We start from the raw sequence: 26,453 nt of genomic DNA, 5'->3' as shown, positions 1-26,453 counted from the left end.
AGGCACTTCATTTGTACTTCCCTGATTGGAAGCGACCTTGCAAGAGGCCAATTCCAAAGCAAATGGAAGAAGAAAGCTAGTGGGCCTTTTCTGGGCCTCTTCCCCCACCTCCCTTCCAGTTTATCTGGAGAAGCGGTGCCTGCAAGGTCTAGTCATTCACAGGGTGCAGACATGGGATGATGATCTGAACCCAAATTCTCCGGGGCCTTCTGGCTTCTTTCCCCTGACAAGCCTCTTTGGGATGGGTAGGGTGCACTGCCTATTTGGAACACTAGAGGGAAGTACCACTAGGCCTGAGGGGAAGGTGTGTGTGGAGGGGAGTCCGGAGGGGAGTCAGGGCCGACCTGGCTGGTGGTTGGCAGGGTCTAGTGACCCTGCAAGACTCCTTGTCCGAAACTAGGAAGCGTTCCAAGACCATGGCTGCAGAGCATTAAATCAAGTGTAAGGCCTTTGCATGTTCGTGCAGGAAGTTCTCTGGATCCACCCAGCTGGTTGAGCTAGCCTATTTAGGGCAGTGTTTTTCAACCTTATTGTGCAAAGGCACACTTTTTTCATGAAAAAAAAAAAAATCACGAGGCACACCACCATTAGAAAATGTTAAACAATTAAACTCTGTGCCTATATTGACTATATTTATAAAGTAATTCTCTTGAATAGAAATCAAATAAACACAAAATTATTTATAATTACTTTATTATGAACTAATAAAGTATTTTATAATGATTGGTCTATTTCTGAGCTGTAGCTGCCTGCTACGGATGAAACTGAAAATTTGGGGCCGGAGAGATAGCATGGAGGTAAGGCGTTTACCTTTCATGCAGGAGGTCATCGGTTCGAATCCTGGCATCCCATATGGTCCCCCGTGCCTGCCAGGAGCGGTTTCTGAGCACGGAGCCAGGAAAAACCCCTGAGCACTGCCGGGTGTGACCCAAAACACACACACACACACACACACACAAAAAAGAAACTGAAAATTTTCCCAAGGCACACCAGACCACGTCTCACAGCACACTAGTGTGCCTCCGCACGGTGGTTGAAAAACGTTGACACCTGTCCTTAGCCTTCTTCCACCTTTTCCTCTGAGGTCCTGTTCACTCTATGCACAATACCTGTAGAAAATTTCTCTTTTCAGATATGGCCACTGGGGTGCCGGTTTTTGCAAAAGGTGTAGTGTTTCATAATTGTTAGGCCATTGATCTTGGGGAGAAGGGGGAGCTCCTTTGGGAAACACATACCAATACCAAGCTCTGCATGGTGAACTTTAGCTCAAAGGCTTCTCCCTTGTTCCTACAGTAACTGCACAGCCCTTCATCTTTCTCTTCAAAGTTGCAAGCGTGTTTGCAGAATGTTTGAGACATGGGAGAAAGAATGGCACAGAACTAGCTTCAGTTCAAAAGTCTGTATCCAGGTGTGAAAGGAGTGCTGGGGAAGGTCTGACTCACTGTGTAAACTCTGACCTCCTTCTGCCCTTCTCTGACCTCAGGTAGAGCCCACCCTGCCTCCTTGAAAATGGGGGCAAGTTACCAGATCCCTTAGCTTCATGCAGTTTGCATCTTTAAAAGTATGTTTGTAGGCACACACACACACACACACACAAAGTATGCTTGTAAAACTGATGAGACTAGGGCTAGTGAAAAGCACATGCCTGGCAAGTGAGAAAACACATGTGTGGTATGCATGAGGCTCTGAATTCAACCCCTCATCCTGTGCACCCCACCTAACACACCCAGCACATATGGCTCTGATGGCCCCAGAGCACTGATGGACCAAGCAACCAACTATCAGGCCCATACCCCTGGTCTAAGCATCTCTGGGAGTGGCCTTGCATACCCTGGGCTCACTAAGTGACTCATATTTAAAACAAATAAAAATCATTGCAGCGCCATTCAAAATAGTTAATATCTGAAAACAACCCAAGAACAGATAGATGAATTGATAAAGGCACTGTAATATATACATAATGGAATACTATTTGGCTATTAAAAACACACACAAAAATCATGCAATTTTTTGTTTCATGGATGGTTCTGGAGAGTATCATGCTGGTGAAGTTAGATGGAGAGGGCCAGAATGATCTCTCTCATGTGTGGGATAGAAGGAAACAGGAAATAAATAATCATAAGCAACAGAAGCTGAGAGCTGGTCTATAGAACTAGGCTTATGTAAATTGGGGAACACTCTAGAAGGAGTGTGCATTTTATGCATTGAAACATTGCATAAAACCCAGTCAGTAACAGTACTGTAACAGTGCCTATGATTACATTTAATTTTAAAATAAAACAACCCAGGGCTGGAGTGATATAGTACAGAAGGTAGGACATTTGCTTGCACAGAGCTAACTCAAGTTCACTCCCTGTCATTTCATCTCAGAGCACCACCACTAGTAGTCTCTGGGGTAGTAGTCCCTGAGTGTAGAGCTAGAAGTTACCCCAGAGCACCACTAGATGTGCCGCCACAACAAAAAATAAAACAAACCCAGGGCTGGAGTGTTCAGTGGTAAGGCACTTGCCCTGTACTCGATGGCTAGAATTCAATCCCCAGCATCCCATATGGTCCCCTGACCCCAATCAGGAGCACAGAGCCAGGACTAAGTTACTGGGTGTGTCCCCCCCAAACCCAAACAAAGCAACCAAAAAACACCCAGAGAGGCAGAGTGATAGCACACATTTGCCTTGCATGTGGCCTACCCAGGACTGACCCTGGTTTGATCCAGCATCCCATACGGTTCCCCGAGCCTGCCAGAGGCGATTTCTGAGTGCAGGGCCTGTAGTAGACTGTGAGTGCCACCGGCTATGGCCCCAAAACAAAAAAACATTCAGATAGGGGAGTGAGCAGGTAAGTGTGGGAAAGGTATCCGTGTGATTCTGATAGCCCAAGGAGGAACAGGTGGGGCCATGGGCACTGGGAACTGCGTGTGCAGGTGTCCTGGCTGGAAATTGGAAGCAGATTGGAGAGCCCAGCTGAGATGCTGTTTGGCTCACACAGAGCATGCGAGCACACAGTCTCTCCAGGGCCTGTCCCTGCTGAGAGTCTGCTAGTTAGAGGCCAAATACAGCCCACACATGGGGTCATGTTCTTGATTCTTCAGAGGACACAGAAGGGATGGCCTCTCCAGCTTATGCACATTAACCTTCTGAGTTTTATTGCCCAGAGAGCAATGACTTGCACAGAGGGCAAGCAGGGCCTGGGGAGCAGGAGAGACCCTCACCTCCCTGCAGTTACTTGGAAACCCTGTGCAGGGTCGGGGACGGGCTGAGGCACGGCAGGTCCACACCTACCCTTCTCTTTGCTGATCTTCGTCCAAATTCGACAAGAGCTGTGAGCCCGCTGAGGAAAGGTCCACTGCAGCCAAGGGCAAGTCCCGACAGGCAAAGTTCACCAGCTGCATAGGGGCCATGCTCCTGGCCTCCTCGTCCACTTGTTGGGAGATGACCTCGACTTCAGAAATTCCTCTTTCGTGGGCTGGCCTGGGATGGGGAGCAGGGCAACAGGGAAGAATGAAATAAGGTTTCTGTTCCCAGAGACCAGATCAACAGGCAGGAAAACAGGAACACTGGGAAAGAGTCCTTCATCAAGGGGTGGTGAGGACCAACCAGTGCTACCCATGGCATGCCAAGGCCTCGTCTTCTTGACTTCTCAGCCAGTGAACTCCACTGTGGGCTGTTCCCCTGCTCCTTTCCCCAGGAAAGGCCCTTTGGAAGTTTTTCTTTCTCTGTTCAATGGCAAAGAGGGTTTTTTTTTTTTTTTTTGGTCACAACTAACTTTATTGCTGATTGTGAGGTTTACCTAGAGACCCTGAGAGTCAAGAGGTGGGATACAGGGCTGGAGAGATAGCACAATGGTAAAGCGTTTGCCTTAGACGCAGAAGGGTGGTGGTTTGAATCCCGGCATCCCATATGATCCCCCGAGCCTGCTAGAAGCGATTTCTGAGCATAGAGCCAGGAGTAACTCCTGAGTGCTGCCAGGTGTGACTGCCCCCCCTCAAAAAAAAAAAAAAAAGAGGTGGGATACAGCTGTGTCTTTCTCATGGCAACAGTGAACATCATTTTATTTAGGGGGCCAGAAGTGGTGTTCAGGAGGCCCAGGGGCCATTTCTTTTGATGCTACTCAGGACCAACAGTACTGGGCCACTAAGGCCATCCCTGGCAGTGCTGGAAGTGTGGGTAGGGGATGCCAGGTGGTACCAGGGTTCAACAACTTGATACCCCAAATTCAACAACATGGAGCCTTGAACATCCATGTCAGCCATGGCAATGGCCAACTTAGCTCTTTCCACAGCAATCTTACTACTCACTGCTAAGATTGGGAGTTAGAAACAAAGTCACTAGTATGTCCCCTCTTATGTTATTTTCAGCTCTCTAATGATACAACAATCAATCAGGGTATGTGGCAATTGCTAGAAATCTGGCAGTACCAGTGAACATAGAAGGAGAGAGAGAGAGAGAAAGAGAGAGAGAGAGAGAGAGAGAGAGAGAGAGAGAGAGAGAGAGAGAGAGAGAGAGAGAGAGAGAGAGAGAGAGAGAGAGAGAGAGAGTGTTCAGAGCTTGGGGAATATCACTCTTGGTGATACTTGACCTAGCAGTGCAGGCCTCATGTTCTGGGCTTGGCAGGGCTCTGAAATCACTAGGGCTACACCTGATAGACTGGTAATCCAACTTGGGACTTCATGGCTCTATTCCAGGCATTTGCTCCAACCTTTTGCATTTGTTCCTGTATAAGAGGTCAGTTTTATTTTTATTATTGGGGGGGGCCTAAGTGGTGCTCAGGAATCCTGGGGGTCTAGCAGTTCAATGGCAGGATCTGAGGATTTAGTGTTTCCTACCTCTGAGTGTCAGAGATTATCTGGAGGCTGCCCCAGTGGTGCTTGGGGCTTCTAGAGTCACATCTGGTTGGACTTGGGGTTCCAGACAGTACTTAGTGATGCTCTTGGGAGAAATATTGGTGTTAATACCAAGGAGAATTCTGGGTCTTTCTTTGGGACCTTCATATCTTCAACTGGTACACAAGGGAGGTGAAATGGAGGTTCCTCAGGGTTGCCCTTTCTCATTCTGTGGCTTGCCATGGATTAGAGGAGGAGAGACTGAAGGGAAAGATCCTATTTGAATGTGCTCTCTATATTCATTTGTGTTATATATTTTAATATCTCCTTCATACCCCCATCATCAAACACCATTGAAAATGTAAGCAATTGCACAATGTGGAAGCTATCCAGGAAATTTAGAGCAGGATATGGCACCTTCCTTTGCTTAACTCATCCAGATCATTGAGAGAAAGTGGGATGTTGACTTGAATGCCACAGGTTGGCTGCCTAACCCCCCTGAATGCACCGAGTCACTTGCAGGGCCCCAATTCTCTTTTTAGACCCGACTTCAACCTTTGCTTTTTTACTCCCTGTCAAGTACACACAATAGTACTGTGTGACATTTACAAAATGACTCAAGCCTGTCAGAGCAGTCAGAGAAAGGGAGGCTGCCGTTTCTCAGCTGGGGAAATCAAGATGTGGGTGTTGATGGGGGAAATCCCAGCTCTTCCAGATGTTGCCAAAATATAAAATACTGGGTGGAAATTTCTCTCTTTGGGGAGATGTAAAGAAGTCAGGGCTTGCTCAATGGAATAGTTTTCTGACCAATGAGACGTTCAGGAGAAGCTGGGGGAAAGAGGCAGAGACTCTCAGGAAGCAGCTCTGAGTATTTTAGAATTTCCATGTCCTGGCTTCCCTGCCCCCTGTTCCTCTCCTTTCTACAAGCCCAGCTCTATTTTGGTTATGTGTGCTAACAGATCCCTTTCAGCAGGAAGCTAAAAGATCCTCTTTGGTAGAAATAAGGGTCTTTTTGTTGTTGTTGTTGATGATGATGGGGACCACATCTAGCTGTGCTCAGGGATCCTTCCTGGCAGTGCTCAGGGCATCATAGGTGTAAGTGGTGCCAGGGACTGAACCTCAGTCAACTGTGCGCATAAGTGCCTTACCATATTCTGTCTGTTTCTCTGTCTCTGTCTCTCTATCTCTGTCTGACTCTCTGTCTCTCTCTCAAAGTGAAGCTCAAGACATGGAGGGCAGCTTTTCTCAAGGTACCCCTCATGCATGGAGCTAAGGTTAGTGAGTGGACTGTCACTAAAAAATTGAAGACCCCCAGACCAAGAGTCATATCAGTGGTCTTTCCACAGAAACCTGTCTACATGATTACAGAGCAACAGACTTTACCAAGCGAGTCCCTCTTCTCTTTCGCTCCTTGACACTTTCTCATACATTACTGCAAACATAAAGTCCTTAGTCTGTACTATTTATGACAGACTAAAATTTATAGCTGTGTAAGATCTCCATATTTTTGGAGGGATCACACTTGGCAGTGCTCAGCGCTCAGGGATTCCTCCTGGCTCTATGCTCAGAAATCGCTCCTGGCAGACTCATATGGGGACCATAATGGGATGCCGGGATTCAAACCACCGTCCTTCTGTTATGCAAGGCAAAAGCTCTACCTCCATGCTATCTTTCCGGCCCCTATATACACATTATATGTATATATGTATATGTGTATATATATATGTATAATAAAACTGTTCTGTTTCTTCTCCACTCTGATGCTAATTTGTTTGCTCGACAAGCCTGAAAAGAAGCTGGAGTGGAAAGAAGAGGTTTCCTCTCTGTCCCTACAGACATTCTGGTCTTGAAGAGAAGAACAGTGGAGCAGATTCATGTGATTCGGGAGCTCTGCTCACAAAACAAGAGCATGTTTCCCAGGAGGCTAGATATAGTCATGTGACTTGTTTTGACCAATGGGATATTAGCAGAAGCAAAAAAGGCACTTGTTGGATTTCTGTTTGCACACTTACAGCCCCAAAAACAGACATTCAGAAGCTGCCTGCCTAGCCTGGGGGAAACTGAGAACCAACACAACCCAGTCCAGCTTCAAGTTCACCAACAGCCAGCAGCCAAGCCCCCTACCTAGCAGGATTACCTGGTCAAATCTAGACATGTGACTTCCTGCAGCATTCTGTTAAGGTGTAGTTGCTCATCACATGGCCTTACTGTGGCAACTGGTCCTTGATCCAAAGGACAGCGACAGGCTAGGACGAGGAATATAATAGGAGAGCTGTTCTCATTTGGGTGATTTCCCAATGAGAAATTTGCAAGCACATATACCAAGTGACCATTTTGCTAGTGTTGGTGAGATAAAGTGGTTGGTCTACCTGACATTTCAAAGTTTGGGAGCTAAAGGGAATCCTCTCAAGTGTCTTGCCTCTGGCTTCATAAAATTTGCTTTTAGAAACCCTCTAATGACTTTTAAATCACCCTGCAATTCCATCTTTTAGATTCACTTTAAGCCTCTCCTCATCTTTCCTGGGGTTTGTTTCTGAGCCTGTCTCCCATTTTCTCTAGATAAAGGCATGTGTTGAGCGCTTGGCTGAGTTAGAAAATCCTTGTCTTATTTAGAACATCCTTGTCTTTTGGGAGATTTATAGCAACAGTTTTGAACTGCAGAATTTTGCCTTTTTTTTTTTTTAACTAAAATATGAGGTGACAGGGAGCAACTTAGAAAAAGATTTATACCAGGTCATTTTCATGTGGTACACAAGGACAAAAACTCCCTGGAGGATGGATATACCCACCCACCCAAACAAACTGATTATTTCCAGAGAACAAGGGAATGAGCTATTGGTGTGTCTGTAAAAATTTGTTTTGTTTTGATTTGGGGCTACACCCCGTGGTGCACAGGAATTACTCCTAGCTCTGTGCTCAGAACTCACTTCTAGCAGGCTCAGAGTATCACATGGAATGTGGGCAACAGCCCCAGTGATCTGCATGCAAGGCAAATGCTCTACCCGCTGTACTATAGCTCCAGCCTGTTGTCTATCATTTTAACCAGCCCTCACAGAGAGTGCTCCTTGGTTTACTTACTGTGGATCAGTCATGTTGAAAGATGCAGCCAGAGCCATGAGTTTTCCTGGTTCCTTTAGTGGGGCTCAGCAATCTGGAGGCTTGTGGTCAGCATTTCCAGGCAGGAGTTCTATAAGACATACAAATATGATGTTGGAAAACAAACAATTGTAGAACAGGAATTTCCAACGCTCAAATGCAAACCAAAGAATTCCTAGACACATCAAAACATATGAGTTCTTGGTGCTTTCTTCAGAGAATAACATTGAACAGATTCATACCACTACATTCCAATAGACAGGCATGGTAGCTCCCTTTATTTTAGCTAAAAAAAAAAAACTAAACAAAAACAAAAACAAAAACAACAACTGAGCCAAAGGGAAAAAATGACTTAATTTTTTTTTTGCAGTTAATAATGTTTTTATTAGTTTTTTGGATGTTATACAACTATTAAAATGCAGTTTTGAAAGTTGTTTACTATATGAGAAAACAGTTCAAATATGTATTTTAAAATACATTAAATAGAAAGAATATCACAACCCAACTGGGTAGGCTCTATCATTCTTTCTTTTTTTTTATCTTTATTTAAATACCTTGATTACAAATATGATTGTAGTTGGGTTTCAGTCACGTAATGAACATCCCCTTGCACCAGTGCAACATTCCCATCACCAAAGTCCCAAATCTCCCTCCTCCCCACCCCATCCCTGCCTGGACTCTAGACAGGCTTTCCACTTCACTCATTCATTCACAGTGTTATTGATAGTTCTCAGTGTAGTTATTTCTCTAACTGCACTCATTACTCTTCATGGTGACCTTCATGTTGTGAGCTGGAACTTCCAGCCCTCCTCTCTTTTGTCTCTGAAAAGTATTGCAAGTATGTCTTTTATTTTTCTTAATACCCATAGATGACTGAGACTATTCTGTGCCAATCTCTCTCCCTCTAATTTATTTTACCCAGCATAATAGATTCCATGTATATCCATGAATAGGAAAATTTCATGACTTCATCACTCCTGATGGCTACATAATATTCCATTGTGTTTATGTACCACAGTTTCTTTAGCCATTCATCTGTTGAGGGGCATCTTAGTTGTTTCCAGAGTCTGGCTATTGTAAATAGCACTGGAATGAATATAGGTGTGAGGAAGGAATTTTTGAATTGTATTTTTGTGTTCCTAGGGTATATCCCTAGGAGTGGTATAGCTGGATTGTATGGGAGCTCAATTTCCAGTTTTTGGAGGAATCTCCATATCACTTTCCACAAAGGTTGTTTCGTTTCCTGGGTTACAACTAGCAATACTAAGGGGTTATTCCTGACTCTGAATTCAAGTATCACTCCTGGCAGGCTTGGGGACCATATGGGATGTCAGGCATTGAACCCAGGTCGCCTGGGTACAAAGCAAGCACCCTACCTGCTATACTATTGCTGTAGCCCTAAGTGATGACATTTTTGGGTAAGACATGGCCAAATTAGAACCCAGGTTTTCTGACTACTAATCTACATCTCTTTCCACTAAATAGCTGTGTCTAAGGGAGCCTGGATAATTTTATATTTTAGTTTTGGGAATCTCAAAATAAGTTTGAATTCAAAAAACTCTCAAGTACTTTTTTGGGAAATTTTTTCTCTTCTTTCCAGCAGTGCTGCCTTTTTCATGCTTTCAAACTCTCTCCTCTACTGAATCTCTCCATGAGATGGGCTTGTCCTGGTGCCATGGTATGTGAGCCTGAGCCTCAATCACCCTCCTTAACCCTCTCACCTACAAACTGGTATAAAGGTAGAACTAGCTAAATGAGTTTAATTCAGGCAAAATACTTCAAATAAGTACCTGAAATATAGTTACTTTCACAAAATCTTAACTATCATTTTGTAAATATAAAGGATACAGTTGAATATGAACATATTCCAAATAAGTTGGATATTTAGATAGATGGATAGGTGGATAGATGAATGTAAGATTTCCAGTTAGAGTTGGATAAGCTAAATAAAACATGCTTTTCCTAAACCTACACTCTGGGAGTACTTAGAAGTCTTTTGGGATACAGTAATGACCCAACAGAAAAACACAAAGATACATCTTAGTTCTCCACGATTTTAAATAAATTATTGGGGAGGCTACTAAAAATGCCCTCCCCTTCAAAAATAATTTTCCTACAAAACAGCAAGGAAGTCTCAACTCCCATCCCAGACAGCTGAACTGCAAGGAAAAAGGGTTCAGCATTTTTTTTTTTTGTTTTTGGCTCACACCTAGCAGCGCTCAGGGGTTACTCCTGGCTCTACGCTCAGAGATCGCCCCTGGAAGGCACGGGGGACCATATGGGATGCCGGGATTCGAACCACTGTCCTTCTGCATGGAAGGCAAACACCTTACCTCCATTCTATCTCGCTGGCCCCAGGGTTCAGCTTTTTTTTTTTTAAATTAAAATATGCTTATAGAGAGAAATATAGGGGGACAGATGGTAATTATAGAGAGTTGGGAAGTTTATCTTTGAGTTCTGTCTGTTTAAGACAGGTGAAACCTCAAGTTAAAGAAACTTGGGAAGATCTTGAGAAAGTCTAGATTTTTATGGATTGAAATCAGATGCAGGTTTAATCCCCCTCCCACAAGACTATAGATAATGTTATGATTCCCATTAAGAGATCTTGTAGGCCCTCCTTTTGTTTTATTTTTGGGGCCATATTTGGCAGTGCTCAGGGTTAACTTCTAGCTCTGTACTCAGAAGTCAGTCCCGGCAGGCTCAGGGGATCATCCGGGATGCTGGGGATCAAACTTGGGTTAGCCATGCTCCAGTCCCCTCAGCCCTTTTTATTTTTAATTTTAAAATGTTTTTGTTAAACTAACTTTTCATAATATTATACATATTTCATCATTATAAATCAACATCTATATATACTAATGAAAATATTAAGTACTTAAAAATTTTAATATAGTTTATGTTTGCAATCCTACTTCATCACTTCAATTCCACATTGTTAACCCTCTACCATTGCCCCATTATCCTTCCTCCCTATGTGTTTTCTTTAAGATAGGGAAGAATAGAATCTTTTTACGTGAAATTAAAGGGAAAATTACATAACAAGGTAGAGAACACAGTTGGCAATTCAGAGTTTCATGGTTTGCCTAACTTTTGATAATATTAACAGCCATGAAGATTCACTTTCTGGTCATCTTCGGTGGTGGGAATTCCCCTGATTCAATGTTAATATGTACCTAACATATTACTATGAAAGATATGTAATCCACTTTGATCCAAAAATGAAAGATTCACTTTCTAGATTCTTTAGTTGGCAAAAGGGTCACATTCTGGTTCCATCATTCCTTCTTCATGTATCAGCTATGAAGCTCAAATCCCCTTCATCAGTTCTTGGACTACTCTATAGTAAAGTTCATAGGGAAAAAAAGGACCAAGACTGAATTTCTCCCTTTTATTATTATTATTTCGAAAGAATAAACTGGTATCTTCCAAAGATCACCAATGCTAGGGTTGGTTAGTTTTCCAAAGCATCTAGGATTTAAACATTCACTCGAGAGGGGACAGACAGCAGCTGGATGGATGACTCTCCCTGGGATGATGTGGGTGCCAGGAAGAATGGATGGGCATCTCCTGCAGAGGAGCAAATGCCAGGCAGGAGAGAGGGTAAACGACCTTCAGGTGGGCAGGAAGAAGGCTGCTTTCATGGGAGGTTTTGATCCTTAATAAGCAGCATGTTTTAGAAGACATGATTCCTGAAAGATGTTATTTTAAAATAATATTTTCCAAATAACCCCGAAAGCACAAACCTCGTGTGGAGCAGGTGTAGTCTGGCACTCTATAAATGAACATCTGAAGTGCAAACCTGCTGTCTCATAAACCTGGTGAAGGCAGAAGAGAAAACCTGTTTTGGATTTGCTGGGTCTGGCTATGGTGGCTATTAAAGCTGAATTTTGGAGTTTATAAAACTTCCTGTCTCCTACTCTTGTGTCTATACAACTGCCAACTCCCACTTGCTTATTCCATACAGTTCTGCAAACTTGAAGCTAGTATCCTAGGAATTTGAGAAGAAAGGAAGGCATCTCAGGGATAGGAAAGATTACTTAGGGGTTAAAGTGCTTTGCCTTTTTTGGGGGGGTGGGTCACACCCAGCAGCATTCAGGGGTTCCTCCTGGTGCTACGCTCAGAAATCACTCCTGGCAGGCTGGGGGACCATATGGGATGCTGGGATTCAAACCACTGTCCTTCTGCATGCAAGGCAAATGCCCACCTCCATGCTATCTCTCCAGCCCCATGCCTTTTATACGGCTGACCTAGGTTTGATCCCTGGTATTTTTTTGGTTTGTTTTTGGGCCACACCTGGCAGTGCTCAGGGGCTACTCCTGGCTCTATGCTCAGAAATCACCCCCAGCAGGCTCAGGAATGATTCCTAAGCACAGAGCCAGGAGTTAGCTCTGGGTACTTCTAAGTGTGGCCCAATTCCCCTCCCCAATACTATCTAAGTTCAAGAATTCAGCTTTCTTACCTACAAGGTTGGAAAATTTACAATCAGCTCCCTTGTTCCTGAGAGATCCAAGTTCATTCTTTATCCCTTATTTTGTGACAGCCCTTTGGGAAAATGACCTGATTTTATATGAATCCATTGGTTTCAAAGTCTGATTTTACTCAGAATCGCTGCTGGGAATGGAATTGCTTTGGGGAATTATAAATTGATAGGCTACACTTCAGAATATGGAACCAGAATGCATGGGTAGAATTTGAGAAGCAGTTTCAAGTTCCCAGGCATTTTCGACAAGCAAACACCCCATGACCCTCCCACCATGCTCACCTGGAGGCCTGACACAGAGACTGTTTGCCAACCCTGCACCGAGTCTGATTTCACATTACTTGGGTGGAAGAATTTAGATTTCAAAAAATTCCTGGACAGTGGGCATTTGTTGAACCATAGAACACATTTTTATTTCTGACCAGAATGTTTGCTAAAGGTAAAGACTTTTATCCTAATTTTGCAGATGGTGCTAAATGAGTGCATCATGAAAATAATTGTCAGCAGACCTACCCCCTTCAAGTGGCAGAAGACAAGAGATTTCAGCTAGGAATTCTTTTATTAACAAGTAATATCATTTGAGTAGCAGTAACTTAGGCAGTTAAAGCTTTCTGTTATCTTGTATAACAAGATGGATAGAGACAGTGGCTCCAAGACCTCGGATACTCATTTTTTCCCTTCCCCTCTGCCGCCACCTCTGTGTGATGCTTCTTAACTCCATTGTGGTTGAAGAATGGCTGCCTTGGATCCCGCTTGAACCCCAGATGCCCAACAAGAAAAAAATATCAAAGGCATTCTCTTCATAAAACTCTGATCTTTCATTCAGCAGACACTCTTTCCAAAGCCCTCTAGCCAAAATTTTCTAATATCACTTGCACAGAGCTAAGTCAGAAGGTTGCAGGACTGTGAAAGAGATGGAACTCTAGGCAGTTGGATGGTCAAGAGTAAGAAGTGTGAAGAGCTCCTACACTACTTATGATTCATCCTTTGGGGCCGGATATATTGTTTCCATCAACAAATCTCAGCTCTTTTAGAAAGCAAGAACTGAAAAGGAACGCTTTCTGGGACACTTGTGTGCTATGATTCTATTCTGAGGTTCAAAGTAATTAATTTCCTGGGTCCCCAAACAAGAGGAAATGAATGTTGTATATGGTCCCCAATCAATGTGAAGGAGGTGCTTTCACAAAAAAAATCCAAATTATAGGGTTGGAGAGATAGTACAGTGGGCAGGAATACTTGCCTTGCATGTGACTGACCAGGGTTTGATCCCCAGCACCCCATATGGTCTCCTGAGCCCTACCAGGAGTGATCTCTGAGCCAAGAGTTGGGGTAAGTTTTGAGCAACATCAGGGGTGCTTCCAAAACAAAGCAAAACATTTCATTTCATTTCAAGAGAGCAATGCACACACACACAGTTGAGCGTCAGCATCATAAGCTCACTGTGGAATTAGGTCCCAGGAAGAAGCCACCCCATGCTGTCACCATTCACAGACATGACTCCACACTAGGAGAAAGTTATACTGCGAATGCTGGATGAGATGTGTAGCATATGAAAAAGTTTCCATAAGATCATTCTTGGAATTGTATATAAAAGTGTTTCCTTAGGATTGTTCTGTGACTTTTGCCCCACCTAACCCTTCCAGGTGGGGCGCTGTGGAGTTGGGAATAAATAGCTTGAGGGACAGGAGTGAGGGGTCCTTCTGTGAAAAGCTGCTGGCTGCAGGAGGATTCTCTGGCTCTCCTTGCCCAATCTTTTAAACCCTATCGTTCTTGTCTGTGTGGATTATTATTTGCTGCGGATAAATATTACCAAGGTCTTCCCCCGAAAGGGGACAAGGGGATGGGAAGTAATTTCTCATTTTGGGGACTGTTTTTGGATTCACAAATACCCAGCAAAGTTAACAGCGAAGAAACATTGCAGAGATGAGTTTCCATACAACAAAAGTCATCCTTGTTGGTACCTTGACCACTTCATACCTTGCTCTAGCAACACTAGCTGAAAGGGAGGAAAGCAATCCGAGATGTGAGAGCCCTCCTGCTCCTACCTCCAGTCTGTTGCAAAACTCTCAGCTGTCAGGAATGGACAGGGAGACATAGATGCTCTCTTCTAGGTATGGCAGCTGTGGCCCCCACCTTTTCTAGGGTTTTTTTTTTCTTTCCAGTTTACACAGTAATGCAGCCTACCCATAAGTACCAGTCTCATAAAGTACCGGGAACATGGAATGAAACCACATAGTTCATTCGGGTATTCGAGGAAAATCAAAAGAACCAACTTATCTTCTCAAGCAAAAACTTCTCTAAGTTCGACATGACCAGGCCTCATACAGGGTCCACAGGCTCTGGCCCCTGGTTGGCCTCAGCATTGCCAACCTCAGCCTTTCATTTTCCCTTTAAAATTCTTCAGAGCTTCTGGGGCGATTCAGAAACTTATGCCTGGCCCATAAGCTAGAGCATTAATAGCAGCTGTTTACTTTCATTGTCCCTGCCCCCCCCCCCACAATCAGGCAAATCTCAAACACAAACGCCACACTTTGAAAATTTCCAAAGCAATGTTTTGCTTTATACAATGTTCACTAAAATATATTAGAGACCCAGAGATAATTAACTTTGCTGTTGACATCTATATGGTGTGAGGCAAGTGACAATTCTTTGCTACATGGGGGCCGGGTTGAGTTATCTGTCTTCCGTGCTTTCCACACTACATTGGAAATAACCCCGTCTCTATCCTTCCTTGTACCAATACCCATTTTTATTTGTTTGTTTGTTTTGGGCCACACCCACTTGAAGCTCAGAGGTTATTCCTGGCTATGTGGTCAGAAATTGCTCCTGTCTTGGGGGGACCATATGGGACACCGGGGAATCAAATCTCCGTCTGTCCTAGGCTAGCGCTTACAAGGCAGACGCCTTACCTCTAGCACCATCACTCCGGTGCCAATACCCTTTTTATTTCAGAATGAACGTATGTGTCCCCCATTTGTACATTGAATTGTGATTCAATTTGTACATTAATTGTGATATTAGGAGTTAAGGTGATGGGATGGAGCTCTTATGAATGGGATGGGTTTGTAAAACAGAAGAAAAGTGTTTTCCATCTCTCACGAGGTCACACTGAGATCACAGATGTCTGCAAAACAAAAAACTTTCACTTAACACCGATGCTTGAGCACCTTCATCTTGGATTTCTCAGCCAGCCTCCAGAATTGTGAGAGAGAAATGATTGCTGTTCAAATAACTCAGGATATAGTTTTCTCTAGTGCAAGCCAGAATGGATGGGCACAGATAACTTTTCGTTACCTTTGCACCAATTTCTGGGCTTGGCCATATGATTTGTTTCCTCCAAGGAGATTATAAGCTGAACTGGTTAATTTTACTGACAACTTGATGCATAAAGAAATGTGTATGTGGGGCCGGCGAGGTGGCGCTAGAGGTAAGGTGTCTGCCTTGCAAGTGCTAGCCAAGGAAGGACCTCGGTTCGATCCCCCAGCATCCCATATGGTCCCCCCAAGCCAGGGGCGATTTCTGAGCGCTAAGCCAGGAGTAACCCCTGAGCATCAAACGGGTGTGGCCCCCCCCAAAAAAGAGGAATGTGTATTATGTATATGAATTTTTTTCAGGGAGGGGGCATACACAGCAGTCAGTGCTCAGGGTTACTCCTGGTTCTGCACTCATGGACTGATTCTGACAGTGCTCAGGGTGCTCATATAAGGTACCAGGAATCAAATCTGGGTCAGCCATGTGTGAGGCAAACACCTTAGCCCTGTATTATCTCTCCTGAACAGACAGTGAAGTTAGATGATGTGATCTGAATTGGTAGACTAAGTAAGCTTCCATCTCTCCCTGTCCCAAGCAAGAATTGACCCCGTTCGATCTACTAGGAGGTCTGAATTGAAACAAGGTTGAATAAAGAAAGAATTCCTTCTGCCATACTGTTTTGTATTGGGAGAATGGTTGACTCTCAAGCAATGTTCAGGGTCACTCCTAGAAATTCTTGGCCCAGATATATGAGTCTGAAGGCTCAATATGTGGGCCAGCTAGTACTTGGAGGACCATGTATAACAGAGATACTTCGTGTAGCCTCTGCAGAGCTTCAATGTTTGAAAGCTTTCAGTGGCCTCTGTCTGTCTTGGAGTTGGAACACAGCCTTCAGCTCCCAGACTCTGATTCAAATGTACACTATTTTTCTCCTGTTCTGGATTCCTCAGGTACCTCAATCATCAACCAATTCCTTATAATAATTCTACACACACACACACACACACACACACACACACACAGTTACCCCAATCATCAACCAATTCCTTATAATAATTCTACACACACACACACACACACACACACGTAGATTCCTAACACATCAGCAAAAGTAAACATGCTCCATGGTTGTCCTGTCCCTCTCACACACATTGCATGCTACAGGAACATGCCGGTCAGTATCCAATGCCTGCTAACAACCCTTTGACGCCCTCCTTATAGGGAGGTAGTTCAGTCAAGCCCAGAAGAACCACCCAGCTATGCCAGCCTCAACTGCTAATTCAGGACTCATAAGCCATTTCAAGTTGTGTTTTAAAACTTCATCCTACAGTCCAAAATAGCAGTACTTTCTGGGGCCCAGGAAAACACTAGTCCTGATAATTAGCAAGATAAATTAGATATGCTCAGAGTATTCAATAAACTCAGGGGGTTGGGGCCAAGGAGCAGCTCAAAGGAGTGAGAACAAGATTCACATGTGGGAGTCCTAAATTTAATTCCAGGCATCGCATGGTCCTCGGAGTACCCTGGAGTGTGTGCATTTCATCCCCACAAGAAACTTGCGAGCAAGTGATGGAGACAGATGCATAGAATGAAATTAAAATGCAAAGAAAGGAGAATAACAAAATATTACAAAAGAGTGTTTTGAAAGCTGTAAACATCCTTATAAATATTAAGGAACTAATGACTCCTCGTGGAGGCAGGCACAGCTCCCTCTTCCTTCCACCATCTGTTAAGGAAAGGTTTGGTTGTTTTCAAGTCTGCCAACTTTGGAGTGTGTTTTGTTATGTGGTGTCACTGAAGCAATAGGTCACTGGTATGTCACTGACACGGTCACGTAAAAATAATGTCTGTCCATGCAAGCATGTGCTCAGGTTAACTTTGGGGGATCTGAGCTTAACAAAATAAAATAAAATCTGCAATGCACTTTTTTTTAATCACTGAGATGCACAATGGAAATCTTTTCTGATCAGTAGACAGAGTTACAGCTTTTCAAATTCCAAATTTTATAGGTATGCTCACATGTACATAAACAGTATAAGTTGCTTATCATAGAATTCTCTTTTTAGGAGTATGTTTTCTCTTTCTTGCCTGCTTCTCCCACTTATCTGCCTATTGTACCCCCTAAACAGTGGTCCTCAAACTATGGCCCGCGGGCCACATATTGTATTTGTATCTGTTTTGTTTCTTCATTGCAAAATAAGATATATGCAGTGTGCATAAGAATTCGTTCCCAAGTTTTGTTTTTACTATAGTCAGACCCTCCAATGGTCTGAGGGACAGTGAACTGGCCCCCTGTTTAAAAAGTTGGAGGACCCCTGTGAGAGTTAGATGCAGGCAAATATCCCTCTATGAAAATTAAACTTGTGTCAGGGCTAGAGCGGTAGCATAGCAGGTAAGGCACTTGCATTGCATGCAGCTGACCTGGGTCCAATCCTTGACACGGTTTCCTACAGTCCACCAGGAATTATCCCTCAGCACAGTGCTAGGAGTAAGCGCTGAGCACTGCTGATTGTAGCCCAAGATTGATAAAGTTCAACTTATATACAGCACTCGTTGTTTTCTTCTCTATGCTTATTATAATTACACACAAAGAAACATTTCATTGCTCTATTTTAAAATAGGTAGCATGTATTTTTTCTTTTTATTAGTTACTTTATTAATACACCATGGTTAAAAGGTTGTTCATAACACAATTGTGGTTTTTTTCCCCCACAGATATAAAGTCCTTCATATTTGAGTTTCAGTCATACAAATGACACCACCCTTCAACAGTGCACATTCTGGCCACTAATGTCTCCAGTTTCCCTACTGACCTCACCCTTTCCTGCCTATGGGGCAGGCATTTCCCCGCCCCTCTTCCTTTTTTTCCCCCCTCTTTTAGACACTGTGGTTTTCTTTTTTTTTTTTTTTTTTTTTTTTGTGGTTTTTGGGTCACACCCGGCAGTGCTCAGGGGTTATTCCTGGCTCCATGCTCAGAAATTGCTCCTGGCAGGCACAGGGGACCATATGGGACGCTGGGATTCGAACCGATGACCTTCTGCATGAAAGGCAAAATGCCTTACCTCCATGCTATCTCTCCAGCCCCGACACTGTGGTTTTCAATATTGTTACTGAGAGGTATACTTGTGTGCCCCTCCCACTCAACAGTATCTGTTCCTTTCCCAAATAGAAAAATTAAAATTCATGTTTTCATTAATGGCTGCATACTACTCCATGAGGTGGGTGTTCCATAATGTAGTTAGTAATGCTCCTGTGGCTGAGGAAGTATATTTTTAGATTTTTAATTTTTTTCTCCACAGTGAAAAATATGTGGCTATAGACATCCTTGTTTACATATCATTGTGTACTGGGATTTTTGTTTGCATGAGACAGAATCCCAGGAGTTAGATTACAGGTTGAAGACCATGTCTTTCCTATTTTAATAGCTAATACCAGATTGCTTTCCAAGAGGCTGTAACAATTCACACTCCACAGCAAAGCAGAAAAGTCCCCATCTATGGGAAGTGACTTAGTCATCTGCAAGCTGTTGAGGGTAGCTGCAGACCAGATAAATCCAGATACTTGTTTAATTTTATCCTCTTCCCTATGGAGTATTTGACTGAAAGTTAGGAAAAAAAAAAGAAGACCAGAGGTGAAACCAAAAATAGTAATAAACAGGCCCACATCTCAGAAATACTGTTGATTTAGGAAGTAGCCTGTCACCTTCTGTCTATGAGTTTTAGCAACAATCAATCCCCTTAGGGCTTAAATAAATCTCTGGGGTCTTCTGTGACTTGTAGGTCTCATAGAGAGGGAAAAGCTTCAATTAGATCCAGTTCTTGAGCAACTAAGAAAAAAATTACTAGGTGAGAAGAATTTTAAGATGACCCTCTTTCCTTTTAATAACAAAGTTTGTCAATCTATATGTTAGTAGTCAACAGTCCAGCTAGACACCCTGATTTTTTATACTTTCCCTTTCATTAGTATCCTCTCCCATCTGCCTTCCCAGCATCACTTCCCTTGTACAGGGCCCTGTATGACAAGGTCCAGATGTGGGCCCACACTTCAATTCAACACCAGTGGTGACCCACTTAGAGCTCTGTTTTAAAGGCAGCACCATTCACCCAAACCTCTCTAAGGACCTGGGTCTTTGCAGCAGTCTCTCAACCTTTGGCATACTGTATTTTCTGGTGTATAAGACAACTTTTGAAACAAAAAAGTCAACCAAAAATCGGGGGTCGTCTTATACACCGAGTATATCCCGAAAAATGTTTCAATGTGCCCCTAAACGAAAACTGTCTGAATATTGCCACAAAACAAATTTTCCAACTCGATCCTGCACCAATCACTGCCAGGCTGCTCGGACCCTCCGCCTCTCTAACTCAGCCAATCCAAGCAGGCTTTTGATGCATGTAAATTATACTGTGTTCTGTATCCGAATCTACACTGTAAAAAGCCTGTTCAGGTTTGCCAGTCAGAGAGGAAGTCTATGACAGTAGAACCTTGGAACCTTTGCTTGTTGTGATTGGCTCACTGTGGGACATACAGTTGCAGCACAGGAACGTTCTGTCTGATACAGCAAATATAGGCCTAAACCTATGTTTTAACTGCAAAATTAGGGGATCGTCTTATACGCCGGCAAATATGGTAATTTGCTGGCTGAGGACATGCTGTGATATCAGGGAAGCTATGGAAATGGTCCTGGCGTGGGGACAGTCTTTCTTCCAAAGGGAAGACACTGGAGCAAGTGTCAGCATGCCTGGGGACCCAAAATGTGCAAAGCGTAAGACCACAGCTCCGCTTTCTAAATAGCCAAAAATCACTCATAATCTCAGGCCTTCTATGCCACTGTAATGGAAGTTCCACTGTAGCCAGATGTGGAGAATGAATGATGATACTGTAGAGAAAGGCATAGGTGGAAGCAACCTGAGCAAGAGTACAGCCCCAGCAAAACTCTGTCATGACAATCAAATTGGGAGAACTGGATAGATATTATAATGATTGAGGTGCTTGCCCTGACCTCAACAGACTGGTTTGAATCCTCAGCTCACACATGGTCCCTTAGTACTGCTTGAATGCAGAGCCAGGAATAAGCCCAGAGCATTGCTGCTGCCAAACAGAGCATAAATTTTACCTCTCCAGCCAGGGGAGTTTCTTTTTTTCTTTCTTTTTCAATAAAACTTCCCATTCCAGCCTTCCCTACCTGCCCAAGAAAATAAAAAATAAAATGAAACTTGAGACTTTAGCTCTTTTGCTTTGTTTTTCTGTTTTGGTTTGTTTTGGGGCCACACCCAGTGCCGCTCAGGGGTTACTCCTGGCTCTGTGCTCAGAAATCCCTCTTGGCAGGCTGAGGGGACCATATGGGATGCTGGGAATCGAACCCAGGTCCATCCTGGGTTGGCTGCACACAGGCAAACACCCTACGGCTATGCTCTCTCTCTAGCCCCAAGCATTTTTTCCCCAAAGGCTGTAAATCCCTGTGGAGCAGAAAGTCAAAGGTAGACAATAGAGGGTGTACTCCAGGGGTCCTCTCAACACCCCAAGTTAAGAATGCTCAACTGATAGGCAGAGAAAGCAACCAACTACCGGTATATGCTGGCTACAAGGAAAGGCTATTGCTAGGGATGGTGGATGGTCTCAATCTGTGAATTTTCCCAAATCTATAAACCTTGTTCACAAATAAGGAAAGTGTTATTTATAATTCCAATTTCCTACACAAACAGAAAAGCAGTTCCATCTGGGACACGGGGTGTCCTGGGGGCAAAGCGCTGAAAGCTGTAACAGGATGAAATTAAGTGTTCAGTAGAATGATGCACACACACCCCATTTCTAAAAGGGTGGGGGTAGTAGGACACAGAGGGTGTTTGATGAGTGGCCAAAACCTCCTAGGGTCACTGATTGGGGAGGACTGTGGTGGGACAGGTCACACAGTGTTGAGTAGATCAGGTATTGAAGTTCTAATTTAAACGGGTTATTTGTGGGGAGATTGGATGGTACTCAGGGCTTACTCCTGGTTCTGTACTGAGGGATCATTCATGGGGTGGGGTGGGCCCAGGATTGAACCTGGGATAGCTATGTACAAGGCAAATGCCCCTTGTAATATTTCTTTGGGACGTTTCAACACAAGAGAAGGAGCCTATCCGAAATCTTTAAAATCTTTAAAAATCTTTAAAAGAACTATAAAGCCTAAGACACACTCCGAAGATAGATTTGAGGTGACAGAAAGGGAGAGATAGCAAGAAGTGTCGGACATAAATGACATAAATGAACTGGTCCCGTCAACTTCCTTTGCATGGCTATATCCCAAATTATTAACAGCAGTTATACAGTAGGGAGATAGAAATGGATTATTCTTTTCTAGGGGGGAGGCCACACGCTGCAGTACTCAGGGATTATTCCTGGCTTTGCTCTTAGAAATCACTCCTGGCAGGCTCAGGAGACCATATGGGATGCTAGGAATCGAACCCAGGTCTATCCCAGGTTGGCCATGTGCAAGGCAAACAGAGTGAAAGCTGTGCTATCAGGCCCAGGGATGGATTATTCATGAGGAAAATTCTCCTTTCTCAGTTCTTTTCATTCAAAAGCAATTATTACTAAAAAAAAAAAAAAATCAAGCCAAGGATATTTCCATTAAAAAAATCTCCATTTAATGAGCTTTGAAATCACTATGCAAAATGAAGAAGTCAGATAGACTTAAAGGTCACATATGATTCTTGCTATATGAAATGGCCAGAACAGATAAATATCTAAAGACTAAAAATAGATTCGCAGTTACCAGGGGTGGGTGGTAAAGGGCTTCCTTTGTGTGATGCAAATATCTTAGAATGAAACAGCAGGAATGGAGCACACTGTTGTGATTACGTAACTGAAAACAGGAATAAGTTTATGATATTTGGATTTTACCATGATTTTTAAAAAGAAGGGGCCACTCCAGCAATGCCAAGGGTGGCCAGGGCTGCAAACAGTCGTTCTGAGGTACCATAAGAAACTTAGGTATTTGTTTTGTTTTGTTTGGTTTGGTTTTTGGGTCACACCCAGCAGTGCTCAGGGGTTACTCCTGGCTCCATGCTCAGAAATCGCTCCTGGCAGGCTCGGGGGACCACATGGGATGCCGGGATTCAAACCAATGACTTTCTGCATGAAAGGAAAACGTCTTACCTCCATGCTATCTCTCCAGCAACTTAGGGTATTTGAACACCAGACAGACAAATGTTCAAACCCTTGTGAATCTCCCTAGACCTGAACCACAATTTTTTTTAATTGAGAAAAATTAAATAACTAAAAATCACCACCTAAGGGTCGGAGCAACAGCACAGTGAATAGGGCAATGGCCTTGCATGAGGATGACCTGGGTTTGATCCTCAGCATCCCATCCATATGGGTCCCCTCAGTCTGCCAGGAGTGATTTTTGAGCATAAAGCCAGGAGTAACCCGAGTGCCACCAGGTGTGACCCCAAACCAGAAATAAATCACTACCCACAATAAAAATCTAGATATATTAGTAAGAAAAGATAATCACTATACTGCATTCAAAAAGGAAATTTTAAAATAATTCTTGTATTTTGGTTTTAGGGTGGCAACAAGCAGTGCTTGGCACATAGTGCTGAGTATCAACATGCCAAGCCTTAACCCTTATACTATCTCTTGGCTAGTGTCTATGCTTTTGGTTTTTGTTTTTTAAAGTAATGTTATGTATCTGTAAATGAGAGCTGGAGGACTAACCCATGGTATGAAGCTTACTGCAAAGAGTGGTGAGTTCAGTTAGAGAAATAACTATACTGACAATTATCATGACAATGGTAATTTGTGAGAGAAGTAGAATGCCTGTCTCTAATACAGACAAGGGTGGCCATACCCAGCAGTGCTCAGGGGTTATTCCTGGCTTTGCACTTAGAAATCACTCCTGGCAAGCTCAGGGACCATATGGGATGCCAGGGATTAAACCAGAATTGAACTGTCCCAGGTTGGTGCAAGGTACACACTCTACAGCTGGCCTATTACTCTAGCCCAGAGTGGAAGGAAGAAAGGAAGGGAGGGGGGGCCCGGAGAGATAGCACAGCGGCGTTTGCCTTGCAAGCAGCCGATCCAGGACCAAAGGTGGTTGGTTCGAATCCCGGTGTCCCATATGGTCCCCCGTGCCTGCCAGGAGCTATTTCTGAGCAGACAGCCAGGAGTAACCCCTGAGCATGGCAGGGCTTGGCCCCCCCCAAAAAAAAAAAGAAAAGAAAGGAAGGGAGGGAGAAGGGAGGGAGGAAAGAAGGGAAGGAGAGAGGGAAAAAGGAAGGGAGGAAAGAAGGGAGGAAGAAAAGGGAAAAAGGAAGGGAGGAAAGAAGGGAGGAAGAAAGGGAAGAAGGGAGGGAGGGAAGAGAGAAGGGAAGGAGGGAGGGAAGAAGGAAGAAAGTAAAAGAGGGAAGGAGGGAAGGGGAGGAGGGAGATGGGGAGAATTGGTGGTGGGAAGGTTACACTGGTGAAGGGAGGGTGTTCATTGGGGGGGGGGCTTGGGTCACACCCAGCAGCGCTCAGGGGTTACTCCTGGCTCTACACTCAGAAATCGCTCCTGGTAGGCTCGGGAACCATATGAAATGCTGGGATTTGAACCACTGTCCTTCTGCATGCAAGGCAAATGCCTTACCTCCATGCTATCTCTCCGACCCTAATGGACTTTCTTTTTTTTGAGTGGGTGTTCATTTTTTTTGTTTTTGTTTTTGTGCCACACCCAGCGGTGCTCAGGGGTTACTCCTGGCTGTCTGCTCAGAAATAGCTCCTGGCAGGCACAGGGAACCCTATGGGACACCGGGATTCGAACCAACCACCTTTGGTCCTGGATCGGCTGCTTGCAAGGCAAACACCGCTGTGCTATCTCTCTGGGCCCGGGGGGGGGGGGTTCATTTTTATAACTAAAATCCATCTACAAACATGTTTGTAATCATGGTGCTTAAATAAAGATATTTTAAAAAATGGCTAACAATAAAAAAAAATTAACAATACAATCTGGAAAAACAGACCTCATGATTTTAGTAGTTATTTCTAGTACTTATTTCTGGGGTGGTGGGGCAAGTAGCTGTTTTTGTCCTATCATTGTATATTGTTTAGTCTGCCTTTTATTTTGTTTACTTTTGGGCAGCACCTGGCTGTGTTCAGGACTTACTCTTGACTGCACTCAGGGATCACTCCTAGCAAGGTTCAGGGGACCATGTGGAATACTGAAAATGGAACCCAGGTGTGCCATGTTCAAGGCAAGTGTCCCTGGTCTTCCCTAGAACTAACTCGAACTAACTTCCTAGAACGAATGAAATCTACTGTTTGTGTATGTTGGTGGATGGGAGCATGTTGGGGTTTGGAGGATCCCACCAATGCTCAGGGGATGCAGGAGCATTTCCCAGCAAACCAGGTTAATCAGGTCAAATGGTTCAATGCTCAGGCCTGGTGATGGGACACTGTTCATACCCAGTAGTGCTGGGGACCACCAGGGCCACACTATGCACTGCCACAGATAGAACTTGGGGCGTCGGGGCCGGGCGGTGGCGCTAGAGGTAAGGTGCCTGCCTTGCCTGCGCTAGCCTAGGACGGACCGCGGTTCGATCCCCCGGCGTCCCATATGGTCCCCCAAGCCAGGAGCGACTTCTGAGTGCATAGCCTGGAGTAACCCCTGAGCGTCACCGGGTGTGGCCCAAAAACCAAAAACCAAAAAAAAAAAAAAAAAAAGAACTTGGGGCTTCACATGTTTAAGGCATGCACTCCAACCATTTGAGCTATTTCCTTGCTCCTAACAATATTTTGGGGGGTCATATCCTGAGTTGCTCAGTACTCAGGGATCACTCCCGGTGGGCTTGGAAGATCTAACCTGGATGGGCTGTGTGTAAGGCAATCACTCTACCTGTTATCACTCTGACCCCATACCTTTTATCTAAGAATGTACGTAAGGCAAAAGTTGTCAAGGGCGTATAAAGGAATGAAGGACAAAAAGATGATTCAGTGGTCCCTTGAGCATTGCTAGGAGCAATATACAAGCACAGAGCCAAGAGTACCACTACTGGATATGAAAGGGAAGGAGAGAGGGAGTGAAAGAGAGAGGGAGAGAGTGAAAAAGAGAGGGAGGGAGGGAAGGAAGGAAGGAAGGAAAGAAGGAAGGAAGGGAAGGAGGGAGGGAGGGAAGGAGGGAAGAAAGGAAGGAAAAGAGGAAGGGAATAAAAGAAGGAAGGAAGAGAGGGAGGGAACAAAGGAAGGAAGGGAGGGAGGGAACAAAGGAAGGAAGGGAGGGAGGAAGGAAGGAAGGAAGGAAGGAAAGAAGGAAGGAAATTAGGAAGAAAGGAAGGGAGAGAGGGAGGGAACAAAGGAAGGAAGGGAGGGAGGGAAGAAAGGAATGAAGGGAGGGAGGAAGGAAGGAAGGAAGGAAGGAAGGAAGGAAGGAAGGAAGGAAGGAAGGAAGGAAGGAAATTAGGAAGGAAGGAAGGGAGAGAGGGAGGAAGGGAGGGAGGGAGAAGGGAAGGAAGAAAGAAAGAAAGAAAGGGAGGAAGGAAGGAAAAGAGGAAGGACAGGAGGGAGGGAGGAGGGTGGGAGAGAGAATCTACTTACTACCTCAGCCCCAGAGGAATGAGAAACCATCCCTTAACAAGATTCTAAAGAGCCCTGCAGCCAGCACCATTTGCAAAGCACTGAGCTGCATGCTCCTTAAAGTTGCCCTTATATCTAAGCCTCTCCTGCAAGGCAGCGGCTGCTGGTCAGCATGACACTCCCAGAGCTCCTTGCCTTCCTGCCAGGAAAACAGCTGGGGTGATCACGACAGATCGTGACCGGAGGAGGAGGCCCAGGGTGAGACTCAGATGC

General features: G+C 44.3%; 1 protein-coding gene across 1 annotated transcript in view; it reads right to left on the bottom strand.

The window, feature by feature from the left end:
- The window catches only part of TMEM266 (transmembrane protein 266), a 59,820-nt gene extending 51,793 nt beyond the window's left edge, over positions 1 to 8,027 (bottom strand). The window contains exons 1-2 of the mRNA XM_049777885.1: positions 7,898 to 8,027; positions 3,279 to 3,467 (exon numbers count right to left, since the gene is read on the bottom strand). Of these exons, the coding sequence (XP_049633842.1) occupies positions 3,279 to 3,467; positions 7,898 to 7,935 (227 nt within the window). The 5' untranslated portion in view covers positions 7,936 to 8,027. The remainder of the gene's footprint in view (positions 1 to 3,278; positions 3,468 to 7,897) is intronic.
- Between the last annotated feature and the right edge of the window lie 18,426 nt (positions 8,028 to 26,453).

The sequence above is a fragment of the Suncus etruscus genome, chromosome 1, assembly GCF_024139225.1.
Source record: "Suncus etruscus isolate mSunEtr1 chromosome 1, mSunEtr1.pri.cur, whole genome shotgun sequence".
Classification (NCBI taxonomy): Eukaryota; Metazoa; Chordata; class Mammalia; order Eulipotyphla; family Soricidae; genus Suncus; species Suncus etruscus.
Note: the sequence above shows the minus strand (reverse complement) of the source record. Positions and strands in the feature narration are given on the sequence as shown.